This window comes from Marmota marmota, unplaced genomic scaffold (genome assembly GCF_001458135.2).
Source record: "Marmota marmota marmota unplaced genomic scaffold, marMar, whole genome shotgun sequence".
Taxonomy (NCBI): domain Eukaryota; kingdom Metazoa; phylum Chordata; class Mammalia; order Rodentia; family Sciuridae; genus Marmota; species Marmota marmota.
Window position 1 is genome coordinate 6,492,985 of NW_026000037.1, and position 22,144 is coordinate 6,515,128.

Here is a 22,144-nt window from a genome sequence, read left to right on the forward strand (position 1 = left end):
CCTTTTTTTTTTTTTTTTTTTTGTAGTTTCTAGCTTTTGTGTTCCTGCACAGAAAGGCTTTACCACACTGATTTTAAAAATGGTTCTGTTAAAAGAATGCAGTGTGGCATTCAACAGTTTAGAGTACTACACAGGACTGGACGAAGAACACACAGACAGAGGTGGTCAGAAGAGCACTCAGGGCTGCTCAGTACACTGCTCCTGCTGACCCCACACAGGAACCCGCAGCCCTTAAATCCTTTGTTTCAGTTAGTTTCTTGCCAATGTGGGACATTCTTTCTAAGAGCAATGTCCAGTTTTTAGAAGAAAAAAATTAGAAAAAAAATGGGAAAATTGGAAAGCAGTCAGAGAAGGCAAAGATAAAGATGAAAAAATGAACATATGTCCTATAAGAGAAAATTTATCATTTGGTCTCATTTAAAATAAAAATAAAATCAACTCTAGAGCAGAAATTCTTTTTGTGTATGGGGAGAATGCTAAGTGGTTACTTCTTACCTTCCAATAAAACAGAATGGAAGGAGAAAAACTTTAAGTTTGTTACCAAAAAAATGTGAAGCGGTAATTGTCAAAACATAAAAGAGCTCTCAAAAAGAATGGTGGAAACTTTGCTACTAGTGAGTTTAAATGTCAGCAGGAACAAGTTTTGGACTGTTTAGGTTTAATTCTATCAGGAGGGAAACTTCATGAGATATCACATGGATTATATAATTAAGATTCTATAATTATACCCTTTTCACTGTTCAATGCAGGGTGGTTGGTTTTAAGTAGGCATTTTCTTTACCATATTTCTTTAAAAGGTAAATGTGTTAGCCAGGAATGGTATTGTACACGTAGAGGCCCAGCTACCTGGGAGGCTGAGTAGGAGGATCACTTGAGCCCAGGAATTGGAGGCCAGACCGTGTAACATAGCAAAGCCCCATTTAAAAAAGGAACATAAGCTTTAAGTATTAATGATACAGAAATTAATTTAACATATAGCTGTCTAATTATTAAGCTCTATTTCATCTTTCAATAACTGTATGACGGAGGTGTTACTATCCCATATCAAACAGGAAACTGATTAGGAAGCTGAAATTGCCCAGTCACATGGCTTCTTAATGGCACTAGGCCACAGTCTTCCTATGTAAGAAAAATACTTATTTTGATAGAAACAGTATATTCATACTTAAATATAATTAATACTATGGAAGCTGCATTCTTTTTTGTTGCCTATTGCTCCATCCACCTGTCCATCAACTGCTTCTAGTCTCTTCGTTACCACTGAACAGGTCTCACTTCATTCCAAATAGGAGGGAATATTGCTCCGACAAATGGCCCATTTTATGTATTTATTTATTTAGTGCGGGGTGAAACCCAGGGTCAGGTGCACACGACGAAGGTGCTCTACCACTGAGCTACCTCCCCGACCTCTGACCTCTGGCCCATTTCATTTATATGATGTTATAAGATGTATTATGAGAAATTATTTGATTCATGTTCCTATTCTATTTCCCATTTGACAATTTTCATATTGTATTTTAGATTTATTTGGTTATCCATAAATGTGCATTAAATACAGTTCACTTGTAAGTGAAATAATTTTTCCACTTAAAGCCAGTGCAATATGAAATATTTGGAGCAATCTTATCTATCTGGGGGCGAGCATCTGCCTAGGTTTAGACAGACTGTGAGTCTAGTGCAGTGCTGACTAGCAGGCCCTTTTGTGGTGGCAGGAATGTTCTGTATTCATACCGTCCACTACGGCTTCCCATAGTGATCCAGGCTACTGAGCTCTTGAAATCTGGCGACTGTGACTGAGAATCTCAATTCTTAATTTTAATTGATTTAAATTTAAACAGTTGCCTATGGCCAGCAGCTCTCATTGGATAGTGTAATTCGAGATACAGATGACAACTGGATGATATTAAGATTTATTTTTGTTTTTAAAGTTCACTTTTCAATCACGAGTATTAAAGGGACTAATTTTAAATACATTAATCAAGTGAAAATAAAACTACTAGCTCTAGGGAGGTCTGAGCATGTCCACTATGTCTTAATAGTGATCTACTCAAACTGTTTACTATTTGGGGATAATGAGCATGCTCCCTACCTGCTGGGAAGCTGAAGCCGCTCTCTCTTCTGCCTGAGTCAGACGCCTTTGAAGTCTGTTGGCTTTTTCTTGATGCTCTAGAATTAGCTTTTCATTCTATTAAGAGAAAACATAAAACAAATTAGAAAGCCATATGTGACATGGAAATGTTTTGTGGAGAAAAATCTGTGTTGAGAGCCACAGCCAAGTCGGGGTGGCACCTGGCATTTTGCCAGAGGGAGTGGTTGAGAGGTGATGCCAGCGAGCCACTGAGATGATGATGGTTAAGTTAAGCTGTGTATTCAGTTGTATATAGACCTTTGCTGTCTGGCAATAGGGCGGCTCCTGCTGCCTGGGCCACTACTTTGGAGTTCTGGTTGAGTTCTCAAGGGGTTCCGAGAGAGTGGAGGGTGAGGGTGTTCCCGGGGAGCATGTGTGGAGAGTGCCGGTGAGAGTTTGGGAATAAAGAGTTGCTGTTTGAACCTGCAAGTGCTTCTTGGCGGCCCAGTTATTTGTGCCCAGCCAGACTGAGACAATCTGGACATCATATTCCCACTTAAAAATAAAAGATAGTATTATCTCCAAATTTACATTTTCCAAGATATGTGCTTCAAAGTATAAAGCTGGTTTTACATTCTTTATAAATTGTTTTCTCCCCTTCTATACCACCAGAAAAAGCAAATTAAGAAATTCAAAAGCAAAGTGAATTAGAAGTTAAGAGCAAGACTTTCAGTTTTTGATTGGTTAACTTGAGATGCTAGATCACTGCTTCAGAACCACCTGGAGAGCCTGTGACCTAAGGACCATTGGGCCTTAGCACCACAGCCATGGAGCAGGGGTGCATCCCTAGAACACCTGGATTCTGCAGGGGCTCCTAGAGTCAACATGCTGAAGTCTGAACCCCCAGTCCCTGTGAATGTGACCTTATTTGGAAAGAGTCTTTGCAGATGATTAAGATCTGATCATTATGACAGGCCAGAATCCATATAACTGATGTCACATTATAATGGGAAATGACACAAAGGCAGACATGCATGCACAAAGGGAAAACCATGGCAAGACACAGAGAACACGGCCCCCAAGCCAAGTAATGCCTGATGCTACAGGAGCTGGGGGAGAGGCATGTCCAGATCCTCCTTCAGAGCCCTCAGACGGGCGATACTGCCATTCTGGACTCCTGGCCTCCAGACCTGTGAGAAAATAACTTTCTGTTGTTTACACTCCCAGTTTGTAATACTTTGCTATGGCAGAACTACAAAGACAGCATCAATACCAAGCTGTCACTGATTTTAATGTCATGCAGACAAGTTCAACTAACCTATAATTAAAAATATGTTTGCTCTCAGGGCAGGGGCTGTAGCACAGCGGTAGAGCGCTTGCCTGGCATGTGTAAGGCACTGGGCTCAATCCTCAGCACCACCTAAAAATAAAGATATTTTGTGCCCATCTACAACTAAAACAATATTTTAAAAAATGTGTTTGCTCTCTTCATACTTACCTGCCTGGTCACAGTACATCTAAAAAATTGTTTTTTGTGCAACTAGAAATGCTAGACAGTTTTTCTGGCATTTATCTAAATTGAGAGAAAAATATAAGCCCAATCAGGAGTGGTTAGAAAATGCCTAACAAGTCCTAGCATACAAATGATCAGAGTGAATGCCATGCCTAGTAATAGAAAACACTGAAATAATGGATTATCCTGCTCAAATAAACTTACTTTATTTCTCATTATGCCCAAAAGCAAAATTAAATTTTATGGAGAACTTGGTTGTACCAATTTACCAAGATGTTGTGCCCAGCCAGACTGCGGCAAAATAGGTACTCTAAAATTTTAAGAGGTACATCATACATTAGAGAAAACTTGAGGAATAAAATCACATCATTTATAATAATCATTTTCATATTTCTAATTAGACTATATATCATGTACATTCATCTTTGCTGCTGTCATAATGGCTAAGAAACAGTTCAGACTGTAAATCACAATAAAAACAACTGTTCCCACCCCCNCTTAATTTTTATATTGTCATCTTTGCCCCAATGTCTACATTAAAAATTTTAAAAGTCAACTTGTATTTCTAATTTTGTCTTAAATGCAACATATCATTTGCCCTGAAGAAGATTCTCTCTTTGAATATTATCAACATCACTATGTTGAAAATATTCATTTTTTCCTTACTTCATTAAACAGATTTCTGGAAGCAGGAATTAAATTAAGGACATTTAATAACTCTTCCTAGTTTTCTAAGTTGCCGATAGCAGCTTATATTGCCATGATGCTTAAGAGCCATGATGTCACTGTGGCTCCTATAGTAAACTACAGAGGTGAACCACATCAACCATTAATGAAATTCTAACAAACACACTCAAAATTTGAACATCCAGTGAAGAACCAGAGCTCTGGAAAGTTTCAGTTATCAAACAGAAATTGTTTAAGTTTTTAAAGCCTCAAGGAAAAAATAATGAACTTTTGTTATATTTAGTTTTAAGATATCAATCTAAATGTATATTAACACACTCCAGTAAACAAAAATATTTTCTGTGGGTCTTTTGTGATGGATTAAAACAAAATGAGGGAAATGGATTAAATAAAATAATCTTAGAAATGCATAGGAATAATGAGAATCCCAATAATCCTCTGAAACAATGAACAAATGACACTATGAAATGAGACTTCTACCTTTTATCATCTACAGGTGATGAATCACAGACTTTCAAAGCTTTTATCCACATTACATTATGGGTGGACTTTTAAGATTATGGATGATTTCTATGTGGCTATTTCCAGGTAGAGAATTAATTTGGATTTGGTGTAGATAAAATTCTTTAACACATGTATCAAGCTGCAGTAGAAAGTACTTCCCAAGGGAGTCATTATCTTACCTCAGCTACCTTTTCATTTGCCATTTCTAGCTGAGAAAGCAGCTCTTGGGTATGAAGTTTCTGTCGACTCAGCTCACTCCTATCAGAGAGAGAGAGAGAGAGAGAGAGAGAGAGAGAAACCCATTAAGTAATTTTTCCAAATCTAAAATTGAATCTTTATCAGTGAGACATATATTCATGTTTCGAACAAAAATATCATCTTGATGTGCAAAATAAAGTCACTAATAGACCACATCTGAAATTTTTAATTTCTTTATTATATATTCTAGAGATTAAATGCATGACAATGTAATATACTTAATACTACTAAATTGTACACTTAAAATAGTTAAGATGGCAAAGTTTTAGTGATACATATTTTGTCATAATTAAAAGTTTTATAATTAAAAACACAACTTATCACATGGACAATTTTGTTATATATATATTTTAGCATAATAAAAAAAGAGCAAAACAAAAATTATTTTAAAGGCATAGAAGCATTAAGCATTAAAATACTTATAAGACCTTAAGATAAATAAAAGCATACTCATTTAAACAGATATGATATTTGTTATTAGAAAATTTCATGAGTAATTGTGTTTCTTAGCTACGGTGTGCATTTTTTATGTTGGCGGAGGGAGGGCCTGGGGATTGAGCCCAGGGCCTCAAAAATACCAGGCAAGCACTCTAACACTGATCCACACTCCCAGGCCCAGTAAGCATGTTTGAGATTGCACATTCAGTGCTTGACAGGGGAGTTCAACTCTAGAAATTTAAAGTAACATGAACTTCTCCAATGTCACTTTGGTATAGTATATTCAAGACTGGTCTTGGTGGTGTATAGACTGTATTTTATTCATTCATATCCTTTATGCTTCATTAGCTGAAATCATCTGTGCACAGAACTGCTGTGGCCATCTTTTTTGTTTGTTTGTTTAAAGTATAAGAATTATATTGCTTTTGGTTAAAGATCATTTCAAGAGTCCCAGGTGAAGAGTAGATACAATGTATTCTTAAAAAGTAGTCAGAACAGGGCTGTGGCTCAGCAGTAGCACACTTGCCTGTCATGTGTGAGGCACTGGGTTTGATTCTCAGCACCAAATATAAATAAATAAAATAAAGGTCCAACAACAACTAAAAAAACATTTTTTAAAAAAGTAATCAGAACCAAGATCAAATCAACTTCTTAGTATTAAAAATGGTTAATTCAGAATTGGCTTCTGTCCTTTGACCTCATTTGTACTTCTTAAATCATCAAAAAATTTAACAATTCCAAAATAACTTGAGCTTTGGTTTTTTCAAATAAGCCACACAAGCAGCTTAAAACTTCAGTCTCTTAAGTGTCCGATATTTGAGTGAAAAGTTAAAATTAGAAAGCTATTTATGATAAATATGTAGGCTCGAGAGAAAGGTTATGTTGCTTACTAACCAATTATAGTAAGTTGCTGAACACCCCTTGCGGCTGGTGCAAGCAGGTGGCAGTAAACATGCGTGTCGCCGTTACAGAACCAATGTATTAAAAAGATGACTACTTATTCCAACTCAGTGGCACTGACTGAGGAGTGAGCACCTATCACTGCCTCCATGCCAGCAAACTCAAATTTTATTTTAGCTTTATTTTGTGGTGATGACAAGACAGAATAAATTGTTGTGCTTTATTTATTTATTTATTTATTTTTTGGGGGGAGGTTCCCGGGATTGAACTCAGGGGCACTAGACCACTGAGCACATCCCCATCCTTATTTTGTATTTTATTTAGAGACAGGGTCTCACTGACTTGCTTAGCACCTCACTGTTGCTGAGGCTGGCTTTGAACTTGTGATCCTCCTGCCTCCGTCTCCCGAGCTGCTGGGATTATAGATGTGCACCACCGTGCCTGGCTATTGTGTTAAAAATTACTGCCTCCCAATGAAAGAAAAAAATAAAACAGAAAAACCAAAATGACTAAAGTGGCAGTCATCCATGCCAACTGTAACTAAAGGCAAAAACTAAACGCATTAGTCCCGATGGAAAACCACCTGTCAGCACAGCTGAGATCAGAGTGAAAAGTATGGCCCCTATAGAGCGTCAACCAATGTGCAGTTCACAGAAAACCGGAAAATGTCTCCTGCAAAATCTGATGCTTAAGCTATTTACTTATTACTCAAGACAACTGTCTCAACGATCCATAGCAATAAATTCCCACAAATCTTATAATCAAAAAGATCAAAATCATTAAATAAATATACACTTGACTTTTTGCCTTTATAAATATTCATCTCTTTGAATAATAAGCTGCTACCACTGGATGGTGAACCACCTTATTATTCATCTTCATATGTTTATAATTTAGTATTTAGCAGCAGAGCTTGGTGATGGGGATGGTAACATCCAACACATTCACAGAGCTTCCTATCTGCTAGGTACTGCTTCCGGTACATTCAAAGATTGAATTTTAGTGAGATCCCATTTTTACATATGAGAAAATGAATTAACAGAGAAATTTAAAAGTTAAGAAACAAGCAAAGGTCATAAAGCTTGTTAGTTGTGAGGATTCAAAAACTTGATACTTTGAATCTAAAGTCTGTGCTTTGAATAGTTTTTTTTTTTTTTTTTTGGTGCTGGAAATTGAAACTGGGCCTAACACATTAAGCCTGTGCTTTACCGATGAGCTATAGACCCTACCCTGCAAAGCCTGTGCTTTCAACCACTGCCTGAATGGCAACATGGCAGGCAAGGACTAAGGGTTTGCTAAATGGGTAAGTAAGTGTGTGTGAGTGTGTGTGTGTGTGTGTGTGTGTGTGATTCTAGGAATATAATTATTTATATACTTACTTGGAAACCGAGTAAGTTAGATCCTTACTTCTAACTTCTTCCCTAAATTCTAGTCATATTCAAACTTACTGTGTCTAATAGTCAACTTTTCATTTTGTCTTGCAAACCTATTTCTCATCATGCTACTTAATTTTTATATTGTCATCTTTGCCCCAATGTCTACATTAAAAATTTTAAAAGTCAACTTGTATTTCTAATTTTGTCTTAAATGCAACATATCATTTGCCCTGAAGAAGATTCTCTCTTTGAAAAGTCTTTCACATCTACTTTCCATTGCTATTCAGTGCTCACATAACAATGCAAATTCTTAGAACTTAATTTTTAGATTTAATGCAATGGCTTGGATATAAAATGTTCCCTGAAAAGCTCATGTGTTAGTTTGGGAATGTTCAGAGATGAAATTACTAGATTATATAACTTAATCACTGAATTAATCCATACATGGATTAATAATTTGAATAGATTAGGCAGGGGGCATGGTTAGAGGAGGCAGGTAGTGGGGGCAGGCCACTGTGTCCCTGGCTCCTCACTTTCTCTGCTTTCCAGCTGCCATGAGTGGAGAAGATTTCCTTCTCTAGGCCCTTCTGCCACAATGACGATGTTCTGCCTCATCTTGGCCCTAGAGCAGGAGTTGGGCTGACTATGGACTGAGACTGCTGAAAGAGTGAGCCCAAAATAAATTTCCTCCTCTCGGTGATTACTGTCAGGCATTTTTGTTTTGACAATAAAAAGCAAACACACTTGGGATTTTCAATTTCAAGTGAAAAAATATATGCTAAGCAGGGTTGGGGATGTGGCTCAGTGCTTGAGTGTCCCTGAGTTCAATCTGCGGTACCAAAAAAAAAAAAGAAAGAAGTTTTATTCTTTATTGCTCAACAAACATTTACTGAGGAGCTACCAGAAAAATATTTTAGATAAGATTATTTTTATTTATTTATATTCTACTTCTTTCTACAAAGAACTTGAAGTATTTAACCATTTCCATCAGTCTTAGGGCTGTCTTCTGACTGAAATCTTAGAAGGTATTAAAAGATGAAGAGAGGGGCTGGGACTGGGGCTCTGGTAGAGCACTTGCTTAGCATGTGTGAGGCACTGGGTTCGATTCTCAGCACTGCATATAAATAAATAAAATAAATGTCCATCAACAACTAATAAAAAATATATATAAAAAAAGATGAAGAGATAAGCAACTTCCCTAACTCTGTCCCAGGACTTTCCTGGAGCCTGTCTGTAGGTACTAGTGACTCCCTCATTTCTGTCAGGAGATTTCATTGAAAGGATAAAGGAAAACCCCAGAGGGTGAATCAACTCTGTATGGAAGTTTCCTCTTCACTAGAGAACATAATTGAGAGTTCTTTGTATCATATGTGATGGAGGATAAACATTAAATACAACTTTCCAGAAATTTTCATAGTGGCATTATAGTTGAAATACTTGGCAAGTAAAGCTTTATATAACCTCTTCCGTGGAAATCTTTGAAAACAGAAACAGTCTTACCTATCAGGGATGATTTACGTGTAGCTTGCCAGAAGGAACAGAGATAGATGACATTTCCAATTTCTACGTGACATTATGGTACTTAAAGAATTTAATATGAATGTAAATGAAACTGTGCCCAATTTCTCTACATTTTCTGGCATAGTAAAATCTTCTACTAATTTAAAAGTACACTGGGAAGAATGAGGAGTCCCTTATGGTAATCACTAGAAATTGTCTAGCTCATTAGTGTCCCAAACATTTTTAGTTCACTTATAATGATTCATGTTTATGTGATACAAAATCCTAATCAGGTCTATAGAATATAATTTAGAAAAATAGTTGCAAAACATAATTTCTGGGTAAGTAAATGTTGGGGTTGAGTAAATAATTTGAAAACTATTATGCACTCACATTTATTAAAACAATAAATGCTTTCTAAAACACTAAAATTGACATTGATAAATGATCCCATCAGGCCATTTGTGGGTTGTCAGGATTGCAGAATGCACTCCAGAGAGGACCCCACTGTCCTGTTTGCAGTTTACTTCTTCAGTTTCACTGTGGCAATGCTCCACGCAGGTGCGGTAGGCAGAAGGCCAGAGTCCTAATCTGAGACCTGTGGATGGGCGTCAAGTACAAATACCCTGAAATCATGCAAGATTTCGTGTGCTTACTTACCTTTTCTGGGAAGAGGTCCACAGATTTAGTCAGATTTTTGAAGAATTCTGAGGCCTAAAGAAGGATAATGTCCAAGACTTTCCCCTGGATTTAGTATTTTTTTTTTAAGGTATAGATACACTGTTTCTTTGTTCCATATCTTTCTTATACAAACTACATCCATTACTTACATTCTACAATTATTTCCACTTTTGGTTTCTTTAATGTGGTACAAGAATTTAAAAAGCACTTGGAAAATCACCTCAGTGCAAAAGTCTTCTAGATTTTTATAGCCTTCCTTTTATTCTGTTGGAGTTGGCTTGCCTACACCTAATTCAATTGCAAATCCTTCAAAATTTTCTACTTATTTGATCATTTTTTTCATTTTATATTCATATATATCACTGGTTCATTTAAAGTTTAAATTATGTGTTTCCAAAACAAGTACAACTAGCATAACCTGGTTTAGAAACAAACCCACTGATGCTTGTTGAATGAGAGGAAGACTAGAACACTACAGTGCAATGGATGAGGGAGGGGGTGTGGCAGGAGCTGGGGTGCAGGGGAGGCGGGAGGGGTGTGAGTTCTCTGAATAGGTAGAGGATGAGGCAGGGGCTTGGAGTGCAGGGGAGGAGAGAGGAGGTGGGTGCCCTGACCTAGGTAGAGGATAGGTAGGGGTGAGGATGGAGCAGGGAGAGAGCCGTGGGCACTGGTCAGCGTGATACACGGAAACTAAGTTCACTGTTTAATGTTATCAGATGATTAAGTGGATACCAGCTCACAGTAACCCTTTTCTACTGGACTCAATCTTTACTTCAAGGCTGCAAACTATTATTAATCTCACGTCATAAGTAAAGGAACTGAGATCAAGTTATTGAATGTCCCTAAGGCCCAGGCAGTGATTAAAAGAAAAAAACAAAAACAAACAACAAACAAACAAACAAAAATGGGGTTCATACACTTTAAATCACAATGTTTTCCCAACTAAACCATACTGCTTTTCATCTTAAGTCCAATCAATGACAAGAGGTGTCAGTGAAGCATCACTCTGATGTGATATCAAGACCTAACAGGCAAAATGATTTTCTGAACAACAACAAATGTAACCCTAAAAAGTGACAAAAAGGGTAACCTTTAAAACTGATCTCAACTTTCTGTATGGCTTTAAAGGACCTGATGAGGAGAAAAGGAAATTCTCTGCAAGGTTTCCATTCTTTTTTCACTCCACTAGTAAACAATACCACAGGCTCAAGCAGGCGGGCCATCTTTAGGCATGTCAGAGTGCTTTAGGACACAGTCCCAGGCTCCTCTCTGTGCTTTCCCCCTATAGCAGCTTATCTAGCACATGCCTATAGAGAACCCCACAAATCTGCACCTGTAACCTGACCACTGAGCATCTCACTTGTATATCTGACAACCTACCTGACATGTCTGCTAGGAACACTGGTAAGTATCTGTCCCAAATGGAAACTACTGAACTGTTCTTTTACCAGTTCCTTCCATCCTAGTAAACAGCACTCACCCAGCTGCTCAAGCCACAAGCCCAGCGCCATCTTTAATTCTTCTTTTTTCCTCATCAGCTATATCTGTTTTATCAGCAAGTGCTGACCTACCCTCTCTAACATATTTCAAAACTCCCCACTTCTCTCCATCTTCATTGAAACAAGATTCCCCACCACTCTCACCTGCCGCCTGGGCTTCTGTGGTGCTCTGTGTACATTCTTCCTGGCTCCACTTCTGCCTCCTCTAGCCTACTGGTTAAAAGTGGTCTTTCAAAAACCTGAGGCTGTTCAAATGCTCCAGTGATTCCCCATTATAGCACTTTGGGTTAAAATAGTCTCAACTGAATATTTTATTCGAAGTAAATAGAAATATCTTACTAAAAACAGCCTACTCATGCTCTGACCTCTGCTTCTTAGCTCTCCCCCTTTACAGACTCCTTCTCCACTCACCGTCCTCTCCACACAGGTCTGCTGTGCCTTAACACTGGGCCTTTGTACCAACCCTTCTTCCACCTGCACAGATACTTTCTTGACTTTTTTTTTTTTTTTGTCTATTTGATTTCTTCACATCTTTCAGGTCTTACTTTAAATGGTACTTTTTCAGACTACTTTTTCTAAAATCGTCTAGATTTTAGTCTCTCCCAGTCTTTCCCAGTTCCTCTAGATCACCCATTTACTTTCCTCACAGTACCTAAAACATAAAATTATTTTTTTTTACTCATTGATTTATCTTCTTACTCTTTACCTCTCCCTACTAGAATGAAAGCTCTGAGTCAGGCATGGTGGCGCGCGCCTATAATCCCAGAAGCTCAGGAGGCTGAGGCAGGAGGATCGTGAGTTCAAAGCTGGCCTCAGCAACTTAGCAAAGCTCCAGCAATTCATAAGACCCTGTCTCGTAATGTCTGGCAAATATAAGGGGGTTTTCAACCTGGGAAAATTTTTGTTTATTCTACAGAATCAGCTGACTTGTTCCTTCAACATTTCCAATTTCCCATGTCATGCTTTTCCAAAGTTTTTGTTAACTACATGTTCCCATGGCAGAACGAATGAGCTAATTCAGCGACTATAATTTTCAGAATAGCCATCAAATGGTGTAATAAATTTGGGAGACCACTGCTAGAAAAACCAATGCATTCTAAAGCTTTTTGGGTACAGATTATTCCTAAGAAGCTTATTTTTAAAAAGCTATTTGAAGAATAAACTCAAGGTTACAAAGTAACAGGTGACACAACACCACCAGTTTAAGTGCTTCTCTTAGACTGGGAGAACTACAAAGTTCCTTATGGAACACACTGAAACAAGTGCCTGTCACATGCCACATCCTGAGATGAGGGGGAACAAGATCTACCAGGAACACTGGACGATTACCAGGCCTGAAACACAGGCAGTGAACACTAGAGTCCATGGTGCACACATGGGACACACACGCAGGATTAGGGGATTAGAGCTGTCCGTCAGGGGAAGGAGGTGTTTACACTAGGTATGGAAGATAAATAGATGTTAGGTGGACAAAGGCAGGGAAGGAAAAGAACAGTGCTGCAGACAATTGGATCCATGTGTGAAGCCCAGGAAATACGAAAGAATGATAAATGTAAGAGACGGAAAGAAATTCAGTGTGACTGGGACACAGTGTTACGGGGGAGGGGCAGAGGAAGAGCTGGAAATGAGGGATCACAAAGGATTTTGTATGTCAGGATAGGAAATAAGATTTATCCTAAATACAGCAGAGAGGCAGTGACTTGCTTTAAGAAGAATTGACGTGATTAGATTTGAACATCTGAACATCTTGCTGATTGCAGCAGGAAAAACAGGATGTAAGACAGTAGTCAAATCATGAAATTTTAGCAGTAATTCAGGTAAGTATTGTTGATAGCTCGAACTATAGTAATTGGAGAGAAATGGACAGATTCAGAGATATTTAGGAGGTGGAATTAGTAGCATGGGATTAGTAGCATGAGATGTGAGAGAAGGAGCTCAGGATGACACTCAGAATTCTGCTTGAGCAATGGGTAGATACTACCATGGAAGTGGGAAATAAGAGATGAAGGTCAAACTTGGGCTGGGTTGAACATATTGAGTTTAATGTACAGAGATGCCCAGTAGAGAGCTGTAAATATAGATTCCTTCAAAAAGGTTGGCATTAGAATGTTTTATGGCATAGTTAGGAGGGTAAGAGCAAGGCCTTCCCTACAATGTGGCAGTCTCTGGAAACACTGTGAATAGTTTAAGTAAAACAAGTCAGAGATGCTCCTTAATGCATGAGAGGAGAAGTTTCCATTTGGGCCAATGTCTGAGGCATTATAATTAATTACTATAATAGTTCAGATCATCCTGTTATAATTAAAGCACAGTTTTCAATAAAGGTGAGCCATGTAGATTTTGGTTGCTATAACATAAAGGAAAACTCCTTCAATACATGCAATCCTGTAGTGATGGCTAAAGATTAACTCACACAATGCATTATCCTATAGTATATGAGAGAATTTAAAACAAAAGGTGCACTATTCACTTCAGGGGGATGACAGATCTGCCAGCTGCAGCAAGCACTTCCTTCAAAACTCTCTTATGACAAATTAACATAGCATGTGCCAGATGTTTTTTTTTTTTCCTGCTGAATTATAGTATAATATGCTTCAGTTACTTTTAGTAATTATGCATTTTGTAATCTGCCAGTACCTGCAGCTGCCTCTCATTCTGTTAATTAAAAAAAAAAAGCCTTAAAAAAAGCAGTTATGGCAGCCAAACATTACAGATGTACAGCCGAGAAATTATGTTTTAGAGAGTGAAAGGAACTTCCTAGGCTCAAATGCTGTGTAAATAATTCAATATGCATATACACGCATGCACGCACACAAACATACACTGAGCATCACTAATCCAAAAAGTGGAAACTCAAAATGCTCCAAAACCCAAAACTTTGTAATGACACATACATGCATGTGCACACACATGCAAAGTTGGTTTTGAATAAAAGAAGCAAATGTTACATGTTGCAAAATCATTTGTTCAACTCTTTTATTCAATATAATCTTATTAAATAGCTTGTTTCAATTTTATGGAATATGTCACGTAAGATGTTAGCTCATAGTTTTGTAAAGACATAAATGATAGTTTCTATCATAATTCAGTTAGTGCTATAAAAAGGAATGAGCAGAATGGTATGGGTGTGTAAGAACATAAAAGACATAAATCTTTCAAGGGAAAGAAGAAAACCTCATAGAAAAAATGGCTTTTGAGTTGGGGGTCTGGAGAGAAGAAAACCTTTCCAGGTGGGAGCTGGGGAAGGACATCCACACAGAAGGCACAAACTAGCCCAGGTCGTCCCTCTCTCCTGTCTCCGCTCTCACTCTGTCTACATCTGATCCTTTTAGTCAGCACCTTTCATTAATACTAAAAATAAAAAAGGAAAACCCAATCAATCTACCTTTTTTAAAAAGTCATTTTATATGTGAAAAAAGTTTGAGAAATTCTAACCTTAAAAGAGTTTATTATTCCAATTCATTCTCTTTTAAATTGACACATAATAATTGTACACACTGATGGAATACAATGTGATACTTCAATTGTGTATGCAATGTGGAGTGATAAAAATCAGGGCAATTAGCAGTTTTCCTTAAACACATATTGATTTATTTGTTGTTATGGGGAAGCTTTGAACTTCTGTGTTCTAGTTCTTAATAAAGGATATAATAAATTGGAAACTACAGTGACCTTACTGTGCTTTAGGGCATTACAGCTTATTCCCCCTATGCAAATGTACTTTGGTCACCATAATCCAACCTCCCTCTATCCCCCACCCTCTGCTCTCCCTAGTTTCTAGTGACCACTATTCTAATATCTACTTAGATTGATCATCCCCCCTCCCCTACCCCCGTGCTGAGGATCCAGTGCGGGGCCTCGTGCATGCTAGGTAAGATGTACAGTCAAGAAATTACAGGGCTGGGCTGTAGCTTAGGGGTGGAGTGCCTGCCTCTCAGGTGTGAGGCCCTGGGTTCAATCCTCAGCCCCTCATAAAAATAAATAAATAAAACTATTGTGTCCATCTACAACTAAAACAATATTTTAGAAAAAGAAAAATTATAATGTTTTAGAGAGTGAAGGAAACTTCCTAGGCTCAGGTGCTGTGTAAATAATTCAACACACACACACACACACAGACACACACACACACACAAACACACACATTGAGCATCACTAATTCAGAAAGTGAAAATCCAAAATGCTCCAAAATCAGGAGTTGTCAAGTGGGCAAGGCTAACATCATATTTAATTTTTAGTAAGATAATTCTGAAAGCAGTACAAAACATGGAATAGAATGGGGAAAAACTGATGACAAAGAAATCAGAGTGAAGCATGTCCTTTAAGAGCCATAGTTAAAGATGTGGGAGACCTGACCAGCACAGGGACGGGAGTGTTACTGCTCTTAACGCGTATGGAGTACCTCTGGAGGTCCATCCTGGGAGCTATAAAAGGACCACACCATGGAGATTTCTGCCAGTTACTTTCCTGCCAGAACCCTCTGACAACTCCTGTTTACCAAGTACTTGCAGGCAATGGATGTTAACCACCTTTGACATTTTTGCTAACTTGATGAATAAAACTATTGCTTAAAATTGCTTCTAATACAAGTGAGGTTGAACTTGCTCTGACATGTTTAAAGGAGTTTTGCCTTTCTGCCTTTGTGAGCTGCCAGTTCATGCATTCTGTCCATCTTTCTGTTGGTTGTTAATGTTTTTCTTAATTTGTGGAACTTGGTGAATTTTGCATATTCATCTTTTGTTTTATTTTTCTAGTATGCTATTTAAAATACAAATAGTATTTATGTTTAGTATCTTCCTTCATATAGAATATTCATTTTTTACTTTTACGGTTAGATCAATTAGTTACTCTTCCTCTTTTGGATTATGTTTTGATTAGAAACACTTCTCCATTCTGGGAGAATAAAAAAGTCTGACTTCTTCTGATGTCTCCTTTTTATATTTAGCTATTTAATATATGTGGAATTTAGTTTATGTACAGAGTAAGAAATATTCTTTTTTTAAAATTTTTTTAGTTATATATGGACACAATATCTTTATTTTGTTTATTTATTTTTATGTGGTGCTGAGAATTGAACCCAGGGCCTCACATGCGCGAGGCAAGTGCTCTGCCACTGAGCCACAACCTCAGCCCCCAGAGTAAGGAATATTCTAGATGATTTTCTAAAGGCATCTCTTTACCATTGGCTGTGTGTGTGTGTGTGTGGTGCTGGGGACGGAACCCAGGCCTTGTGCATGGGAAGAAAGCACTTTACCAATTGAGCTGAATCTCCAGCCTCTGGTCTCTGCTTTTCTGCATTCTGTTCCCACATCTGTGCTAATAACACCACACAGATTTATACTTTAATATTTGGTAGGGAAGATCACATATCATTTTTTCTGTAAAGTTTTAAAATTTAATATATAATATAGCAAAGATTTCATATTTCTGTAAATTTGTAGAGATATTAGTTATAGAAGTTACATATTAATAAGTTAATGATTAAAATCACTTCCTTTTGGAAGCTCAATATTCTGTTACATACACTTCAAGATAAAAGAGTAAGAGGGAATTATTAAAATTAAAATTTTACAAATTAAACTTCAAAGTGAAAGAAGATACCATAGAGCAGTTTGAATTTTTTATTTGTTCTTTTTAGCTATACATGACAGTAGAGTGTATTTTGATATATTATACATACATGGAGTATAAATTATTCTAATTGAGATCCCATTCTTGAAGTTGTACATGATGTAAAATTTCACTGGTCATGTATTCACATATGAACACAGGAAAGTTATGTCTGATTCATCCTACTGTCTTTCCTATTCCTATCTCTCACTCTTCTTTTCATTCCTTTTGGTCTAATCCAATGAACTTCTATTCTTTCCTCCTATCCCCCTTATTTTGTGTTAGTATCTGCATATCAGAGAGAGCATTCAGCTTTTGTTTTTTGGGGAATGGCTTATTTCATTTAGTCTGATAAATTTCCAGTTCCATCCATTTACTGGCAAATGCCATAATTTCATTCTTCTTTATGATTGAGTAATATTCCATTGTGTATATATGCCATATTTTCTTTATTCATTCATGTTGAAGGGATGGTTGGTTCCATAGCTTAGCTATTGTGAACTGAGCTGCTATAAATATTAATGTGGCTGCATCACTGCAGTATGCTAATTTTAAATCTTTAGGTATATACTAAGGGGTGGGATAATTGGGCCAAATGGTGGCTCCATTACAAATTTTCTGAAGAATCTCCAAACTGATTTCCACAGTGGTTATACCAATTTTCAGTCCCACCATCAATGTATGAGTGAATGTTTTCCCCACATCCTCATCAACATTTATTGTTACCTGTATTCCTGATAATTGCCATTCTGATTGGAGTAAGATGGAATCTCAGTGTAGTTTTAATTTGCATTTTTCTAATTGCTAGAGATGTTGAACATTTTTTCATGTATTTATTGATTGAATCATCAACAAATTTGGAATGGAGCCACCATTTGACCCAGTTATCCCACCCCTCAGTATATACCTAAAGATTTAAAATCAGCATACTTCTGTGAAGTGCTTGTTCAGTTTCTTTGCCCATTTATTGATTGGGTTATTTATTTTATTTCTATTAAGTTTTTTGAGTTCTTTATATATCCCGGAGATTAATGCTCTAGCTGAGGTACATGTGGCAAAGATTTTCTCCCATTCTGTAGGCTCTCTCTTCACATCTTGATTGTTTCCTTTGCTTGATTTTACTTCTTGTGCTTTAGGAGTCTTGTTGAGGAAGTCAGTTCCTAAGCTCATATGATGGAGTGTTGTGCCTATGTTTTCTTCTTGTAGGCGCAAGGTCTCTGGTCTAATGCTTAGGTCCTTGATCCACTTTGAGAGATAGGGGATAAATTTCATTCTTCTACATAAGGATTTCCAGTTTTCCCAGAACCATCTGTTGAAGAGTCTAGTGGACTTCAAGCCAAAGGTAATCAGAAGGGACAAAGGAGGACATTTCATACTGCTCAAGGAAATTATACATCAACAAGACACAACAATCATAAATATTTGTGCCCCAAAGGAGCATCTACATACAACAAACAATCAAACAAACCCTTCTCAATTTCAGAAGTTAAATAGACCACAACATAATAATACTGGGTGATTTTAACACGCTTCTCTCATCACTGTTAGGATAGATCCTCCAAACAAAAACTAAATAAAGAAGATATAGAACTAAAAAATACAATCAATAATTTAGACTTAACAGATATAGAATATTTCATCCATCAATGACTGAATATACTTCTTCTCAGTAGCACACAGATCCTTCTCTAAAACAGACCATGTCGTAGGCCACAAAGCAACTCTTAGCAAATACAAAAAAATAGAGGTAATACCTTGCATTCTAGCAGATTGTAATGAAATGAAATTAGAAATCAACAACAGAAGTAAAAATAGAAGCTACTCTTAACAGCTGGAGACTAAAGAATATACTATTGAATGACCACTGGGTTGCAGAAGAAATCAGGGCTGAAATGAAAAAATACTTAGAGGTAAATGAGAACAGTGACACAACCTATTGAGATCCTTGGGACACTACGAAGGTGGTTCTAAGATACATTGAGCTCATTCATTAAAAGGATAGAAAGTCATCAAATAAATAACCTAACATTATGTCTCAAAGCCCTAGGGGGAAAAAAAAAAGAACAACTTCCTTTTCAAAACCAAAAGCAGAAGTTAGGAAATAATTAAAATCACAGCCAAAATCAATAAAATTAAATTTTTTAAAAAGCTTCTGATCCTAAGCTTTTTTATGTTGTCAGGAAAATTATTTCCCAGGTGAAAATTATTTTATTTTTATTGTATTTAATTATGGCTATAGTTACTTACCATAAGAAATTGCAGGTACCTTGTGATCATAATTGTCCATTGCCAGAAGTAACAGAGGTTTTCAAAGGAAGCTAAGAGGACTCCAGCATCTTAAGTATTTTTTTTGGCTGTATTTATATTTGATTTTGTCTCAAATATTTTCCTAGCTATCGTAAATAAGTAGGCAAGCAGCAAGCCAGAAAATAGCAAACTTACAAGAATTTAATTGTTATAAAAGGGCAAAGGCAAATTGTCAAGTATTTTCAAGATTTGTTGAGTACAGCCTAACTGGGAAACCAAGAAGCACTAGCATTTGTTCAGGGGAAGCCTTTGATGCTGAAGATGGTACCACTAAGGTGTATCAGGAAGAAGCATGCTAGGGTCTATCTGAAGAGGCTCATTTCTGAAAGCTGCTAAAAACACATTTTATATGAATGACATGATATATGGGGTAAACACTATAAGGAGAGTCAAATGCATCAAATGAAACTTTGTTTTTTAAATATATTGTTCTGTTGCCTATTTTTCAATTTATTATTAATGAAAGACCTAACTGGTTGAAGACTTGGGCTGTACTACTTAATCACTCTAAAAATAACACTACCTCTAAGGAGAGCAAAAGAATCCTTCCCCAGTGAGATGGAAGTACTGTGCAGCACTTGGAACCACCACTGGTACAAGGCAAGCACACATCAACTGCTAGTGCTCAGGAGGGCTGCTACCATGCGTATGTCCAGGATAGACCGTCACCTTTATAACATAGGTTTTCATTGGAATAAGTATAAAATTTTCTACATCAAAAATGATAAACTTATGATGACTGTCATGTGAATTTGCATTATGACTAGTAGGTAAGACAGGCCAGTTGAAAACACTTTGGTAAATACACCTTATTGATTCGGTGTATGTTTGTTGGTATTATTTATGTTTCCTGTGGGCAGGAATATTATTCATGCATATAAATCTTACCTAAAATCCAGTGCTTTCTAGAACAAGTAATTTTTCACATATTTTTTTTTATTGGTTGTTCAAAACAGTACAAAGCTCTTGACATAATTAAAGGTGAAATATGTACAAAAGCTTCTCATACACATCTCATACACTGTATCATGGTTTAGTTTGAATGCAATAATCTCTTAGCACTTAATAAAAACTACTCCCTAAACCCAGAGTTCCCTGTTTCCTTTCTAAATATTTAACACGCTGTGCGTGGAGTCAAAACCTCATATTTGTTATCATAAAAATGAAGTCTTATAATAGCATTTGGGGTTTACAGATAAGTATAAGGGGTTGAAGCTATATGGGTTTCAAATTCAGGTCTGACTGACTCCTGAGTCAGTATTCTTATCTACAATGCTGTGCTGCCTCCTCATATGGTAAAATATTATACTGTTTTGTATTATTATCAAATACATAATCCTTTTACAAAGGGGAAGAGTCAATGCAACAATCTTGTGAAATGCTTTCTACTTTTAAAGTAAATGCTTTAGTAGCACTATGTCAGGGCACACCAACACAGTGGAGAACTGCTGGAAGGCATTCTTAGCATATTAGGAAGTGTTTCCATTTCTAATCCAGTGGTTTTAATAGCCAGCACAGGTACATTAGGCCAAGGCTAAATGTCCACAAAAAACGAGGTCTTCCTTTATGAAATCCTGAATATAAACAATGAAACCTTGTTCACAGTGCTTTGTCACATTTTCATAATCATATAAATCATGTAATGAAATATTTAAACACAATTATTCCTTGTTTAAAAAGATGTCTAAAGAAAATGATAATGTCCAGAAATTTCAAAGCATATAAAAAATGCAACCTATCTATTTTTGCTCACTACTTTCTCATTAGTTTCTGTGGAACTTGGGATTGAACCCTGGGCCTGTGCATGCTTAGCAAGTGCTCTCTCTATTCCTCAGCTACATCCCCAGTCTTTTTAAAATTTTATTTCATGACAGGCTCTTGCTAAGTTGTCCTGCTTGGTCTTCCAAGTAGCTGGGATTAGAGACTTGTGCTACCATTCCCGGCCCTTGTTATATTGCAGTGTGATTGAGCATCCTTAATTCAAACCTGAGATCTGAAGTGCTTAGGGAATGAGCATGATGCCGCGAGTGGGCAATTCCACACACAGCCTCGTGTGATGGGTCACAGTCAGCCTGCAGGTGCAATAAAAATGCTGTAAAAAGTCACCTTTAGGCTATATGTAGAAACTGCATGAAAAACAAAAATGAATTTCAGGAGGCTGGGGATGTGGCTTAGTGGTAGAGTGCTTGACTGACATGTAAGAGGCCCTGGGTTTAATCCTAGCGTGTGCACGCACATACACACACACACACACACACACACACAGAGTAAAGAATTGCATGTTTTGACTAGGGTCTCCTCCCCAAGATATGTGGAATATTTCCAAAAATTGAAAAAGCTCCAAATCCAAAACGCTTCTGTTCTCCAGCATTTCTGATAAGGAATACTCAACCTATAGTCCTCCTTAACCTACTTTACCCACCCCAAATGTCACATAATATGGTATTTTTCAAATACAATAAAAACAGGGGGCTGGAGGTGCAGCTCAGTGGTATAGTGTCAGCCTAGCATGCACAGACCCTGGGTTCAATGCCCCCACCCCCAACAACAACAAAACCCGCAGCTGGCCTCTGATCCAAGAAACAGGAGAGGCAATGGCTGGAAAATTCTGGTTCACTATCCTCTGTCTTTAAAAAGAGAGTTCAAAGGAGGGAGGACTGTGATTTATTAAAAACTGTGTTACACTGAACTGACATAAGGAAAAGCAATGACAACAATTAATATCCCTTTGTTCTTAAAAGGATAGATGATAAAATAAAAAAGTTGAAAATATTTCAAGGATATTCAAGGACTAGCAATTCAG

At 37.1% G+C, this 22,144-nt stretch overlaps 1 protein-coding gene across 4 annotated transcripts in view; it reads right to left on the reverse strand.

The window, feature by feature from the left end:
* Positions 1-22,144, reverse strand: part of Sclt1 (sodium channel and clathrin linker 1) — a 156,526-nt gene that overhangs the window by 2,312 nt on the left and 132,070 nt on the right. For 3 of the 4 annotated variants that reach the window (XM_048812058.1, XM_048812056.1, XM_048812057.1), the window contains 2 exons: positions 4,952-5,030; positions 2,090-2,185 (listed from right to left, as the gene is read on the reverse strand). In XM_048812058.1, coding sequence (XP_048668015.1) covers positions 2,090-2,185; positions 4,952-5,030 — 175 coding nt within the window. Of the gene's footprint in view, positions 1-2,089; positions 2,186-4,951; positions 5,031-22,144 lie in introns of those variants that run through there. The other variant, XR_007350836.1, reaches the window with a different exon arrangement.